The sequence below is a fragment of the Dendrobium catenatum genome, unplaced genomic scaffold (assembly GCF_001605985.2).
Source record: "Dendrobium catenatum unplaced genomic scaffold, ASM160598v2 fragScaff_scaffold_1126, whole genome shotgun sequence".
Classification (NCBI taxonomy): domain Eukaryota; kingdom Viridiplantae; phylum Streptophyta; class Magnoliopsida; order Asparagales; family Orchidaceae; genus Dendrobium; species Dendrobium catenatum.
In genome coordinates, this window is record NW_021319588.1 from 467,863 (window position 1) to 483,505 (window position 15,643).

The 15,643-nt window shown below is 33.6% G+C and overlaps 1 protein-coding gene across 2 annotated transcripts; it reads right to left on the reverse strand.

Moving 5' to 3' along the window:
- Positions 1–41: 41 nt before the first annotated feature.
- Positions 42–14,332, reverse strand: LOC110091887. 2 transcript variants are annotated; one of them, XM_020816173.2, is made up of 4 exons: positions 14,047–14,332; positions 13,605–13,798; positions 635–2,760; positions 42–542 (listed from the first exon to the last, which is right to left on the reverse strand). In XM_020816173.2, exons 2-3 carry the CDS (start codon positions 13,642–13,644, stop codon positions 668–670), a joined length of 2,133 nt encoding a protein of 710 aa, XP_020671832.1. In that variant the 5' UTR covers positions 13,645–13,798; positions 14,047–14,332; the 3' UTR covers positions 42–542; positions 635–667. The 2 variants fall into 2 exon arrangements, with proteins under 2 accessions (XP_020671832.1, XP_020671831.1); XM_020816172.2 differs by having other exon boundaries at positions 42–2,760.
- Positions 14,333–15,643: the final 1,311 nt, after the last annotated feature.

Sequence of the window (15,643 nt, forward strand, 5' to 3'; positions counted from 1 at the left end):
GTGATGTCGACATACTAGAAAATTACCAAACCCAATAAGCATTTATAGAAAAAGATCACCAAGTTATGATTAAAAAAAAAAATACTAAATTTATAATTACAAAAATGCTAATAAGAACAGTTGACATCCTCTGTACCCCAGCAACTAATTGTGGAATTAAAAGAACAAACAAAATGAGCCATAATCCTTTACACACCCAGAATCTATCTACCACAGTAACAAGAAGAAGAAGAAATAGATACTGCAAGTTACCATTTGAAGGTGCATAAATGAAACCCAAATGTGACCACCAAGACAGAAGAGAAGCTTTCTGGATCTTAAGATGACATGTGGACATCCATTTTTTCCAATCCTGGAAGACAACTACAGTCAATTTGAACACTGTTTATTAACTAGAACCTACTGTTGAAATCAAGTGGAAATAATGGCTGAAACTTTACGATCTCAGTGAAGTTGATATCTGAAAATTTCCAAGGCACGGATACTCTTGCAATCATAATAAAACTTGGCCCAGAATACAGCAACTAGTAACAGGTTCCGATCTTAAATATCAATCAAGAATGAGGATAAACTCAAAAAAAGAAAGAAAGAAAAAAAAAAAGGCTCTAAGGAAATCACAATCTGACAAAAAAACCTGAATTTGCATTGATAAAAGCCATCAGGAATCTTAATTTGATGAATCAATGTCCTTTCCATGATCTTCTTCATTGATTGCCCTTCTCAACCTTCTCAGCCAAATGTCATAGTCCATATGATAAGGTGTCCCACACAAGCTGTCCACATAATCAGCAAAGGCTTTTAGCACAGCTGAGATCTCCCCAAGTTTCTGTTGTATGACACGTCTCGACCATGACATTTCTCGCCACTCGAGTGCGCCTTCAACTGAATCGAGATTAGGAAAAACTCCACCGCAAGAGAAGTAAAGCAAGTAGATCAAACTCTCAGCATCAGAAGCGGCACAAAGTTTCCCTTCTTGAAGAGCATAGGTAGAGGAGAAGTATAGATTCATTGATGGTCGGTCTTTCTCTTCCAAGACAGCATGTCCCCAACCAATAAGAACAAAGAAAGGACGTTTTACATTAGAGATTACATAAATAATGCTTTCTGGGCAAATATCACCATGTCTAATTCCGACTGATGATGCAGCTGCAATGGCAGATAGGCAGTCATGGCAGCATCTGAGAGCTTCATCTGGGCCAAATAATCCATTTCTTACCATGTAAGAAACTGTTTCACCATATGGAGATGTTGCCAGCATTGGGGTTCCACACCATGGATGACTGCAATTTTCCCCAGTACTTGGTCTGTTGCATTGACCAGGGTGAACAATTCTCCCAGAAGCAACAGCTTGAGGAACGTGCTTGTTTGACAAACCTCTCTGCTTCATCAAACTCAATATCTTGGTCTGCCTTTGAACCTGGTACCACAGATTTAAATCCATATGTGTTGGAGATGAACCCACATACAAGATCAGCACCTTAGATTGTTCATCCATGAGAGTTGCACCGTATATTGAAACTTCAGTATCTGACAATCTTCCATTAATCTGAAAAGCCTTTTGCCAGTTTGAGTCCTCCAAATATATAACAGAACCCTTTTCAAGGTTCAATGTTTCTTCAGGTACAGTTTTGATAGAGTCTTCCTGGACTTCAACGATTTCAGGGGATGTGCTGCGCTGCTGGAAGCGAAACATACCATTTCCATTAACCTGTGTATTTACTAAATGTCTTTCAGTTCTTCGTGTTTGCAGACGGGAACTATGTTCTGTGGCTAATTGTTCAGGTGAATACTTTGGGACACCACAAAACAGAATCATGGAGTGGAAAGTTGCAAGTAGGACTTGTAGAGTTCCAACGTCACCCCAATTGGCATTCCCAAGCTTGTTCCACACTCTATCAATGGTAGAAACGCTGATTTTGGCATGTTTTCTAATCCATTCAGCAGAGCACTCATACACATTATACGCATGGAAGTCCAACCTATTTATATCACCTTGAAGTTTCACGACTCCAGCATATTGAGAATCAACTAAAAGCACAAAAACACAATTTGAGTTGCGAAGTGCAGCAGATGATTTGCTAAGGCTTCGTGAAACAAGAACTCGGATAGCAAAGAATAGTGCCTCGCCTAATACAGAGTGAGGCTGATCCTGATCTGCATGTATTGAAAGAGTCCCAATGTCAGGTCTTAACAAAGCTAATTCAACAATCTGATCCCATCTCCCGTTTGAATTCCCATCATTTTTTAACAGTATAGCTGCGGCACAAAGACCATCAAGCTTCCCACTGGCAATAGCTTTCTCAGCAGGGTAGAATTTAGAACCTGTACTATGAATACATGCAACAGAAAAAGGCAAAGGCAAATCTTGATCCCAGAAGGTCTCCCATAAGCCCTTGAGACCTGCATGCAAAAAGTCTTCAATGGCAAGATGCGCAGTTGCTTCAACAGCATCAGAAGTTGATGCCTGAAGAGCATTTGGCATTCGTATCAGTTGTTGGAAAGGAACACCTTCCAATGCATAATCGAAACTCTGAAGCTCCGTTAGCTCAAATGGAACATCAAATGCTGGTTTCCTAAAATTTGACTCCTCGCGTATTCCTGAGAACCAATCATCGAGACTTACAGTTAAGCTTTCACTATCAACAAATTTCCGGAGGAAGTCTTTCCGGTAAGTGGATGATGAACCATGGTGCCGACCACCAGATGATATGCTAGACCTTTTAGGGCCAGATCCTGCTGAGGCACGATCAGGAGACCTACCTATAGAAAAGGCAAAGGATGCAAACGAAAAGCTCAACTTTTTGTATAAAATTTTGCAACGCAACGAAGATTATGGTCAATATATTATTATAAACATATTAGAAGACTTAAAATTTTTTGTGTAAGCTCTCTCGACTTAGTGGTCAAAGAATCTACTTTTCCCTGTAACTTCTCAAAAGAGATATTGATACAAGAGTTGTCGAGAGCAGATATTCTGAAAAGAATATATGCTGCATTGAGGCACTTGTGACATGCAGGCACAACAGAATAAGTCGAACAAGAAATGTAGGGCATGAGAGATTTTCTCATTAAGCACAATAATTGAATAGCAAGTAATGCAGACCCAGATGATTCTGCACTTCAGTACAGAGTAGGCTTCACTTAGAACAATAGTGATGATATTATGTTAAGTGTTGATACTATGTTAAATGAAATGAAATCATCTATAATCTCACATAGAAATAGGTGCTGCATCATAAACAGTACATTCCCGATGAAATCATAATAGAGAAGATGCACACTCAAAATAGTGATTCTCTAAGAAAAATTTCTCAGTAGTCGAAGCAAAGAACAATAAGTGTTTTATGCCATGCAACCCTGATAGTAGAATCTATATAACCTAGCATAGGATGTTCGGATGATCTGATGAGGTGAAATATAAAGTGCAGCCTACAAAACAAAGCCGTCTGAAAAAACACGGTCCTTCATTAGTTGAACAAAATTAAGAATTGAAACCCCATGTGTACCAAGTTTATGATCTCCAATAACTTAGAAAAAGGATCAAATCCAGTGATTAAATACACATACCGAATGTGCTCCATAATTAAACAATTCTCGTAATATATGCAAAAGTCTTATAATGAAAATAAATCAAAGCTATTTGAAAAAAACCGCCCTCAAAAGGGGACAACAGCAGAAGAGGAAGAGAAGACAAATAACAATCTATGGATCCTAAGAAAATTGATCCAATGGTTATGATTTTGCAAAAGTCTTAAAATGAAAATAAATTAAAGCTAATTGAAAAAAAAAACCCTCAAGAGGGTTGGTACCTAGAAGAGGAAGAGAAGACACAAATAACAATCTATAGACTATAAGAAAATTGATCCAATGGTTATAATACTTAATTTGTGTCCTCGAGATTATTATCAAGATTGGTTGACTTGTGGGTGGGTCCCATGATCATTCACCACTACCCTACAATTGAATGGTAAAAATCTATAATTCTAAGTTTACTTATTATATTTTTGAACATGAGGTTATAGAGTAATTTGGTGAGAATGTTTGCAAACTGATTTCCTATTGGTACATATGACTTGCAAAATAAACAGATATTCTAGTTTCTCTTCTATCCATCTCCACATGATCGATATAATCATATTGCATTGTATAATGAGTAACACTAATTACAAATTTATTGTCACAATATATCTTTATTAGCTCTTCCTTTTTTAATTTTTAAATCTTTCAAAATCATTTTAATCCACATAAGCTCACATATGCCTTAGGCGACTCTAAATTAGATTCAAAGCTAAATCTTGAAACAATGGATTGTTTCTTGGTACTCCATGTTATGACATTTTCTCCCAAAAATATAGCGTATCCAATTGCAGATGTCTTATCCACCAGTGATCCTACTAGTTTGCATCAGTATACCCTTCAATTTATGAAGTAGCATGCTTTTTATAGAGAGTCCTTTTATCATAACTTGATTTCAGATATATGAGGATACTATAAGCAACTTAAAGATAAGACTCTTTGAATTTGTGCATAAATTAACTGATGAGACTAACTGCAAAATGGAAGGGTGCGAAATAGACCACTTTTCTCAACTAATATTTGACATTGTCTCATGTCTACTTCTTTCTTTCTTCATCTACATTTAATTTTTGAATTGGTACAATTTGGGGTTTTACAAGATTTACAATCAGTCATTTTTTATTCAGTTGATACATGTTTTTTTTTTTTTTTTCATAACAATATTCCTTATTCTGATTGAACTTCTATTCTAAATGAGTATTTGAGTTAACTCAATTCTTTAATCTAAAATTCTTTAGCAAGCTTTTTCATATGATACTACTTTTCTCTATTATCAACGCCTATGATAATTGTATTGTTAAATATATATAATAAGAATTGAGATTTTACCATTAGTGGAATATTTGATCCATGCTAGATTTTTTTTAGATAAATATTCCTTATTCCGATTGAACTTCGATTCCAAATTAGTATTTGAATTAACTCAACTTTTTAATCTCAAATTCTTTAACAAGTTTTTTTTCCTAAGATACTACTTTTTCTATTATCAGTACCGATGATGATTGTATCGTTAACATAAACTATGAGAATTGAGATTTTATTATCAGTGGAATATTTTATGAAGAGCGTATAATCTCCTTGGCTTTGTTTGTATCCTACTTCATTTATAGCTTTTATGAATCTGTCAAATCATGTTATCAGAGATTATTAAAATCCATCTAGATCATTTTTATAACTTGCACGCTTTCATTTTATAAAAGAACTATCAAATCAATGTGATGAATCCACATAGACTTCTTCAACATCCTCGAGTAGGAAAACATCCTTTACATCATATTATCACATGAACCATCCACGATTAGCTGCAAGAGAAATTAAGATGTGTGTTGTATTCATTTTCGCAACAAGAACATTTTTTTCTTGGCAGTCAATTCTATAAGATCGAGCATATCCTTTAGCTTCCAAGATCACTTTATATCGCTCTAGGCTTCCTTCTACTCTATAGGTTAGATATAAAATTCATTTGCATCCTACCATTTTATTCCCATTTGGCATCTCAATAATCTCCCAAGTGTGATTTTTTTTCAAAACATTCATCTATTCTCTCATGGCATCCTTCTAATTAGTTTTTTCAATTGACTCAAATAGTATTTTTGAATTTATAATGAAATTTAAACCTGATATTTATAAAAAAAAAAATTTAATGGGCAGGACAAACTTTTTGAAAAGATGTGTCTAGGAGATGGGATATAAAAGAAAACATGTAATGATAGGTTGATCTTATTACCTGATAAAAATTCTGAATTTTAAACTTGTTAGAGATTTTGGCTAAAGCTTCTTCATTCTTGCATAAATTTGAAGGGGTACAATTCTGGATTATTTAAAGTTTATATTATAAGAATGTTAGATTTTATATTATAAGAATGTCATGATAAAACAAAGAGATTTTATCATATTTATTTTTTAATTAAGAGTTCCCTCCCTAAAGATGAATTTGATTGAAACTTTTTGTTTCTCATCAAAGATAACATCTTCTAAAGTAATAAATTTATTGGCAATATGTTGATAACAATTGCACCTTTTTTTAAGTAAAGGAATACCCAATAAAAATACATTTAAAAGACCTAAAATCAAGTTTATCACAACCCAAAGATGTTTGGAGAATTTTTTTAGCGGAGAATATTTGTGGATAAGAATTCAGTCAAATAGTTTATAAGACTTTTGAAGCCAATCACTCTATAGCAATAAATCAAGTTCAAGCTTTAAAAAGAAAATCCAACACGTACCACGTACCTTAGCTATAAAATCTCAATTAACACACAAAAGCAACGGGTGAATAATTTAAAAGACAAAAAAAAAATCACCCCAAAACTAAAGTACCAAGACTCATGTTAGTATAAGCAATCGCTTCCCAGAAGTAGTCATCTTCACCTATGTAGGACTCGAGAAACACACATCCAACAAGCACATGCACAAAAGAGGAGAAAAGTATAATTGTATTTCATCATTCATTGCTAAATGATTTTTACATATTTGAACAACTTATTTATAAGTTTCAAAAGAGACAAAATAAGAAATTATGCAAAATTTGCAAGAACCAACTCAAAAACATGTTTCAACATATCCAACAGGAATTCTAAACTCTTCCATAAATTCCACTAAAATAATAGGAAACAAATTACTGTAAATATAGGGCAACATGCTGACAAAAAACGGGGTTGAATCTGAAGTTGAGAGACATATGAGGTAACAATAACACAGTAAACAATGAGCAATAGAATATGATAACCACAACATATATAGAGGAAATTTGAAGGCGGTTATAGAACCCAGAATGCTAGGCAAGCTACCATATAACGAGCAACAGCATCGATAGGACAAGATAACATAATGGAAAAGCAATAGTAGGATAGCGATTGTAACACAAGGAAAATAGCTGAAAATACATATAATAGCTGGAAGGAAATAACAATAGCACAGTGAAAATGAAACCCTGCAACAATTCACTTTATGGTAAAGATTTTGAATTCCATAGATGCTGAATGGAAATCTACCAGGCTGAGTTGAAACCATTCAGTAATGAATTAGACCTAACAGACCTTTTAAAATACTAGACAATAAACCCCGTTCCTATGGGAGCTGGCATCATAGGCATAATTTTTTAACATTTATAATAAACTGCAATAACAACAGCAAAAACATCAAGCCTTTATCCCGCTATATGGGTTCAGCTATATAAATCTTTTTACTCCATTGTGCCCTCTTAAAAGTTAAATTCTCATTTAAATCTAATAAAAAAATGTCATTTCTAATATTTTCTAACTAAGTCTTTTTAGCTCTACCTCTACCTTTCTTAACATAAGTCAAATCTAATACATCTATTTTCCTAACTGGGTCATCAAAAGGTCGCCGTTTTATGTGACCAAACCATCTAAGGCAAGTATCTCTAATCTTATCTCCCATTGGAGCTACTCCAACCCTTTCATGTATATGTTCATTTCGTATCCTATCTCTAAGAGCAATGTCACTCATCCACCTGAGCATCCTTATCTTTGCAATACTTAACTTAATATTATGCTTCTCTTTTAATGGCCAACATTCTGCACCATAAAGTATTGCAGGTCTCACTACATCTTATAGAATTTTCCCTTATGTTTGAGGGAAACTTTTCTATCACACAATAAGCCTGATGTATTCCTCCACTTCAACCATCCAACTTGAATTCTACTAATATGTTAGACTGGTCCATATTGAACCGGTCCAACAAGGGCTATGTTTGAATAGTTGCTATTTGAATGAGTTATATTTATGCAACTTATGTAGTTTTGATGATTCCAAACATTATTGTTCAAATGTATAGTTATCTCCTAACAATTTCAGAAGATTTGCACTTGACTGGACTCAACAGGCTAGCCCAAGTCAATAGGAGGCAAACTAAGCAGGTCCGCCCCTTAGGGATTACCACCCAAAGCATTTGTGGACCCCACTAGGAAATCCATTAAGGAAGGAGCGAGCAACTAGGGTTGGAGGGAAATTTTGACTTGTGTGTTTGAAGTTATGCTTTAAATAGGAAGAGAAAACTAGGGTTAGGGTTATCTGATAATTTGTGGATGTTTGATGTCTTTGATGCTTGGCATCTTGGGCTCTAGTGGTGTCTAGGGATTGGGAGAGATAGATCCTCCTCTCAAATTGAGCATCAACTATATCTTGGTATTTTCTTTCCGTCTATTTTACTCTTGCAATAAAATTACTATTTTTTGTGATTTTCATTGGAGTATAAAGGAAAATTCTCGTTGTTTTTCCAAGATTAATAGGGTTTACTCAAAATCTTCAAGTACTTCCTATTATAATAATATCCTCATCTACTCCACCATCACTCTGAACAATAGACCCAAGATATCTAAAACATATACTCTTATTAATGACTTGATAGTTCAAAGTCACAATCCCCCCACTAGATCTATTATTCTAAAATTACACTCCATATATTTAATTTTAGATCTACTCAAACGAAAGCCTTTAGACTCTACGGTTGACCACCATAATTCAAGTTTGCCTCCAACTCTCTCTAGTCTTATCAACAAGAAGAATATCATCAGCAAAAAGCACCCACCATGGTACAACATCTTACAAATGCCTAGTGAGAACATTCATAACTAAAGCAAAAAAGATATGAGCTTAAGGTTGATCCTTGATGCAATCCAACTGAAATAGGAAAATACTTGGTCAAATCATCTCGTGTCTGAACACAAGTAACAACTGATGCATACATATTCTTAATGACTTGAATCTAAGCATTATTAACCCCTTTCTTTTCTAGAACTCTCCATAGCACGTCTATTGGAACTTTATCATATGCTTCCTCTAAATCAATAAATATCATATATAGATCCTCCTTATTCTCTCTATACTTCTCCATCAAACCTCTCAATAAATACATAGCTTCCATAGTAGACCTACCCGGCATGAATCCAAATTGATTTTGAGAAATGTTAGTATCAAGCCGTGACCTATGCTCCATAACTCTCTCCCATAATTTTAAAGTATGACACATTAACTTAATTCCTCTATAATTCGCACAATCTTGTGCATCACCTTTATTCTTAAAAATATGAATCAACATACTCATTCTCCACTCATCTGACATCTTTTTAGTCTTCAAAATAATATTAAAAAATTTAGTAAACCAAGAAATTCCTTCATCTCCTAAGCATTTCTACACCTCTATTGGAATATCATTAGGTCCAACAGCTTTTTCACACTTCATTTTCTTTAAAGTCCAACTTCTATTTACTAATATGCCAAGATTATTAAAATCAATCGCATTCCCATAATCTTTATTGAAGTGTTTATAAAAATACCTCATCCACCTTTGATGAATATCTTCTTTTAATAAAAAAAAAATTTTGATCTTCGTCCTTAATATACTTCACTTGAACTAAATCCTTACTTTTATCTATTTATTTGGCTAACTTATACATATATATTTCGTTTTCCTTAGTATTCAATCTATTAAATAAATCATTAAAAGCTAAAATCATTATATCGCATATTACTATCTTTCCCAATTATCAGAATTTTTACATTTAAACCAATTTTTATAATAAATCTTCTTATTTTTTATGTTTTCTTGAATATTTTGATTCCACCACCAACTATTTTTACCATTAGAGATTTTCCTTTTGATAATACAAGCACATCTTTTGCAGCATGTTTAATATCATTAGCTACTTTGTTTCAGAAAATATTAGCTTTCTCATGCACAGATAAAATCTTAAGATCTAATATCTTACTCACAACGACGGCGATTAACAACGATGGGGTGGCCAGGAGACGGCAAAGGTGGGTGGAGGCGACAACCAACAAAGGCAGTGGGTGGCTGGCCAGTGGCGATCAAGCAAGCTTGCTTGTGGTGTAAATGATTCTCGCTCAAAATTGGACAAGTTTGCTTTACTTCAAAAATGAAGTAAAATGGTTTACACTATATTTACTTTACTTTGCATTCCTTTTTCATACAATTAAACACCAATATTTTCAAAATGTTTGCATTTGGAATACTTTACACCACTTTATATTCCAACCAAGTAGCCCCTAAGTTAATTTCTTGAAGTCTCCAATAAGAAACCTTTCTAGATTTAAGCAAACCTTTACAATATCTTCTAATTGAGATTTTGCATGGTTCATGTTTATATTATAATTGCATGATTAATTTTTAATTTTTTCAAATCACTTCATGCAAATCATTTGAAAAGATATGAAGAAAAAATGAAAATATTAAAATTCCAATGTGTCATAAAAGATATAAATGATTTACAACCTAGTCCTATATAAGAAGATGATAAAGGAAATTGAAAACATAAAAGTTACACAAATATGAAATACATAGATGAATGAATAACTTCCTTAAAAAAAGATAGCCCAAATAAGCTCAAGTTCATGAGAAGTTCAAAGGCAGGTATAGATTCAAACTCCACAGAATCAAAAGAATATAATTGCAATTGCAAATCTTCATCTATTTCATCTTCAATAGGATATTCACGAACTACAATTTTCTTAGTAGGATTATAATTGAGTACACATAATTCAATTATCACCATAGGTTTGATGGGCATGATAGGAGAAGATAATGATTCTCTAAAGGGACTACAGGTAAAGTATCGCTAACAAGTTATTTATAATATGCCTCAATATTCAAAGATCTGATTAATGCCTTAGGATTCTAGATAAATTGCGGCCCACGGTGGCCCTAATTTCTTTCCTAAGATCTTTTTAAAAAGCACATGGTGAAAACAAACTAGTTTTGAGGAAAATCAAGTTTACCTGTAAGAATTGTAAAGTTATCAAAATATTCTGACACATTAGGCATATTTTGTCCACAAAACATAAAAGTGGTTCTTCAATTGATCGCAATATTCTTTGTATGCATACATTGTTCTTTAAGTTTATGTTTTAGGTTAGCAATTTTATATTTTAGTTCACGTGCAATGCCATATCAAACCTATTTAGCACGACTTACTAGTTTATATTTAGAACATTCATGTTTTTCAAAATAAGATAACTAGTAATAGCAAAAAAAAGTCATCCATATTAAGTATTCAACCTGAAAAATCCTCAAGACTATATCTCCCATCAAATGTAAGAATATAATTTAGATCTTCATGATAGTTACAACGTATTCTTTTAGGAACATAACTTACCAATTTTTGTTTTTGTTGCATTTTTTTACTAGTTTATTTGATTGGCACAATAATTATACCCTACATCAATTAATATGATGATAGAAACGTATGCTTTGATACCAATTTGATATAGGAAGGATGAGCATCTGAGTTCCAAATGCAACCTATAATGAGATGCATGATGTAAAAATAAAAAACTTCACAATCAACGAGCTATTATTTCATAATTTAGAAAAAATTTCACACTTTACTGTAATTACAACAAACACATTTAATTCATTCCACAAGATAAATATGAAATTTCTACAACAAACTATAATCAACAATAGATTAAAAAACCAACCAAGTTCATGTTTAAAAAAAAAAGACGCATATCTTACATGGATACATTGCAGAGTGTTAGAGCCTTGTGGACAAGCAGCTTAGGTAGAGCCATTTGACAAGGCCGTGTCAAGGACATGGGATGGAGGAAGGCGTGCCCAAGGACTGGTCTCATGTGGCGAAAGGACAAGCATGGGAAATGCAAGCTTGGCATGAAGAGCAGCGACAAGCACGCATCAACAGCAACGAGTGAGTACGGCGTGGCAGGGGCATAGGAGGTCTTCTTGTCTGTGGTGAGTGTTACAACACAAGAAAAAGATGAGCAGTACGAGTTCGATGACATTTATAGGCTATGACGAGAAAGGAGGGCTGCAAGAAGGATCTAAGGGGTAGCACACGAAGGAGTCAATTGAGGTGAATGTGCAAAGGAGATCACCAGTATGCACAAACGTGAAGTAATCATGAGCAGAAGTATGTTGCAGTCAAAGAGAAAGTTACATGGGAAGAAATGTCATTGGGATGAAAAAATTAAAGATGAGGCAAATATCATGAAAATGAGGAGGCGGGTGTAGGGTCAAAGTTGACAAGCATGAGGCACGAGCATGTCGAGAGCAATGAAATTATTGAATGTGACCGGAAAGACCTCAAAAAGCGTGAATAGTAGGTCCAACAGACACGGGAGTTAATCAAGGCTTTGATACCAAATTGTTGTAGACAATGGGAAACTAGAAAGTAAATAATGTATTAAGGAAGATGAATCTGAAATTGGAATAAGAAAAAAGAGTAAACAAATCCATTGTCATTAATTATCCAAAAATGATAAATAAATCTAATAAAAAAAATTCTTTCCTAATTTAAATAAAATAAAATCTAAAATATTGAAAAATAAATCTAAACTTTCTTGTGCCGCATCAAGTTGATGCTTTTTTTTGCCACCTGGCTTTTGAACAAACATTAAAATTTATTTTTTACATGCAAATTTCACTTAACAAACTATTAAACACGCTACCCCACTACTATCAGGACAATTAGTATAACCAAATTTTAAATTTATGAAGTAGGAAATCTAAGAATAAACAATTGTCATATAAAGCTCAATGAAATGATTTAACATATAGAAATGAGCTACCTGTCGTGCATCTTTTTTTTTTTTTTTTGTGCATCATATATCAATAAGAGTATATGATCAAAAATCATGAGGAACATTCAAAAGTTAGTTTTAGTATAAACGAAATAATACTAGGAAAAAAATATAAAATATTAAATAAAAAAAAAAGAGTAGAGACATTTATTTTCCCAATGAAATTGACTAATTTTAATCATCAATCTCTCCTTTTACAAAAAAATTGTTTGGTTTGTTGCATTATTGGTGTGAAGTAAATCAAACGCCGTTTTAAAATATTGATTGTTTGATAGGTTGCATTTCAAATGCAATATAATTCATCAATGAAGTTAGAATTCCCCTTCTAGTTCATTTTTTATGTATTCAAAAATCGGACAATTTTCAGATACATTGTAAATTCTCCACCACTTACTCATAAGCTGTCACTGCAGCAACACACTACCACCGTTCCCCGTCGGTCGTTGCCTCCATAGATTTAAATTTGTAATATCTCGATTTGTTTTATGTGGGAAACCGGTAAAACAAACTTTAAACTGCTAGTGCACCACCACCCGCACATTATCTCTAAGAGTGGTAATGAATGTTTCACATAACATAGCTCAGTAGCAGCATAGGATTACCAAATGAATCAAAGGCCTAAACTTGAGAAAAAGAGTTCACCCTCAGCCATGAGCACTTCCTTTCTCACTCAAACCCTAAATTGGTATTCATTCTTGTTTTTATCTGTGTGTATACTATCATTCATCATATTCTTGATTAACATGCATCAAGGTTACGATGGCAAAGTGATTGACTGGTATGGTCCTTGCCCTCTAAAGGATAGGTCAATAATCAAAACCCTTCAAAGAAAAGAAGAAGAAGAAGAAGACCCAGCAAGCGTTTAGCTCAATTAGTTGTCACTGATATTCCTAAGCAAAAAATGAAAAATGCACTGAAAGACCAAAAGATAGGCTTTGATGAATTACCTTCCATTGTATTTACAATTTGCTTGTTGTAGCTCGACATTTCCGTCGGCTAAATAACATCCACATTTGTGTCCACAGGAAAAATTAAAATGTACGCTGCTTCTCCTCGCCCCCTACACACTCCAATCTTCTTTTCCTACTTACTTTTTCTTCAATATCCAGCGCCCATCGAAAAACCGCAAGATATACCGTTCCTAAAACACAAAATTTGTAGTTAATACATAATTTGTGTGCGCAAAATGCACGGTTTTCTTCAACACTTAACCATAGACACGACCAATAAATGAATCAAAACTTACAGTCAATTGTAAAGGTTAAAATTTTCAAATTCAGAAAGAATTCAAAGAGAAGGGCTAAAAATATTCAACCACAGCGCAAATTAAGATAACTAAACAGCAGCGTGAAAAAAAAAAGTGTAGGAGAGACAAGAAGCCATCATCACCTCGTGCCTGCAACAAGAATCGGCAGAAAAGAAAAACCAGTGGAAGCCAGCCCAGCAAACAAAATTATTGAAATAAAGCCACACATTCGCTTTCAATTCTTCTGAATTCAAGCTCCACACCAGGATCAAATCTACAAGACAACCACGGTAACCCCAATCTGGGGCTCAGATCGAAGACGAGGCCATCTCGAAGAAACCCTAACGACGAGAATTTTGGGGTTTAGAAAGAAATTGACCACTTTCCATCATCTTCGTTTTCTTTTCTTTTCTTTTTTAAAAAAACAAGTGGGCCGACGACTGCAGCCGACTTGTACAATTTAGTCGCAATAAATTACAATAACTGCCACTGAGGTAGTAGTTAGTAATTTCGGCTTTCTTTGTCGATCAGTACAGCGGTATTATACTAGTACATGAGCCGTTCATCAATTTATCATATCGCGAAATAAACGCGAGAAGAAATGATGAGGGCCGACTGCCGCCAACGTTATTATTATAATTTTATTTTATTTTTTTACCACGCAAAATAAATTTAATTATTACATAAATAAAGTAACGGGCCGGCAGGAATTGTGGGCTGTACAAATGACGAAATTGTTTAAAATAATTATATTAATTAATTTAATATAAAATTATGTAGAGCTCCTCATGAGGAACTTTTAATTTATCCAGTGAACGTACGCAGAAGAAGGTTCGATTTTAGGCAAAAAAGCGTTTGTACTGAGTTTTTTCAAAAAACTCGGTATAGGCTCGAAAAACTCGGTACAGGCGCTTTTTGGCCTAAAATCGAACCTTCTTCTGCGTACGTTCACTGGATAGAATAAAAAGCCCCTCATGAGGGGCCGGTAAGGCTACCCCAAAGGACAACTTTTTTTTAAATAAAAAATTTGTAAAGGACTAAAGGAACCTTAAACCTAATAGTTGAAGAAATGTGTTTCAATGATGTCACTAGTTTAAGTTATATATTTTGAAATTTTTTTCTTTTAATTAAAAATATTGAAATCTTATCCTTTTAACTTATAATATACCAAGTGTGGTAAGATTTTTTAAGTAAAAAAAATGTGTATTATTTTGAATTAAAAATTTTATATTTTTAAGTGGTTAAATTTTAATGTAACCTAATTTTTAAATTTATGAGAATAATTTTACTTAAAAAAAATTTACAAAAAACTTAAAATGTCATACAAAGTAAAGTAATCAATGAGATTTCATAGTTTTTCTTTCAAAATGATCAAAAAGTCATGTATAATATATGAAAAGTTACATGGTGAGAATTTCCTCAAACCTCTTATATTTATTTTTTGACAATTGTTAACTCAATAAAATACTCAAATTAAAAACTTAAGTAGGGTAATAGTAGTCTATCTTGAGGCAAACAATATTCTCAACTAGCCCAATAAATAAAAATAGCTTCGCCACTGCCAAAATTATTACTCTTATGACAATGAATTTGCAACCCAGTAAGCACAAAAGTAGCATCAAGAACTTATTTTTCTTCTGAAAAATAGATAGCTTGCATTGTAGCTCCTCTCGCCACAACGCTGCAACACTCCAAATGATTTTTCCTAGAATTGGCCAGTATTCTCCTTTTAATTCTAGA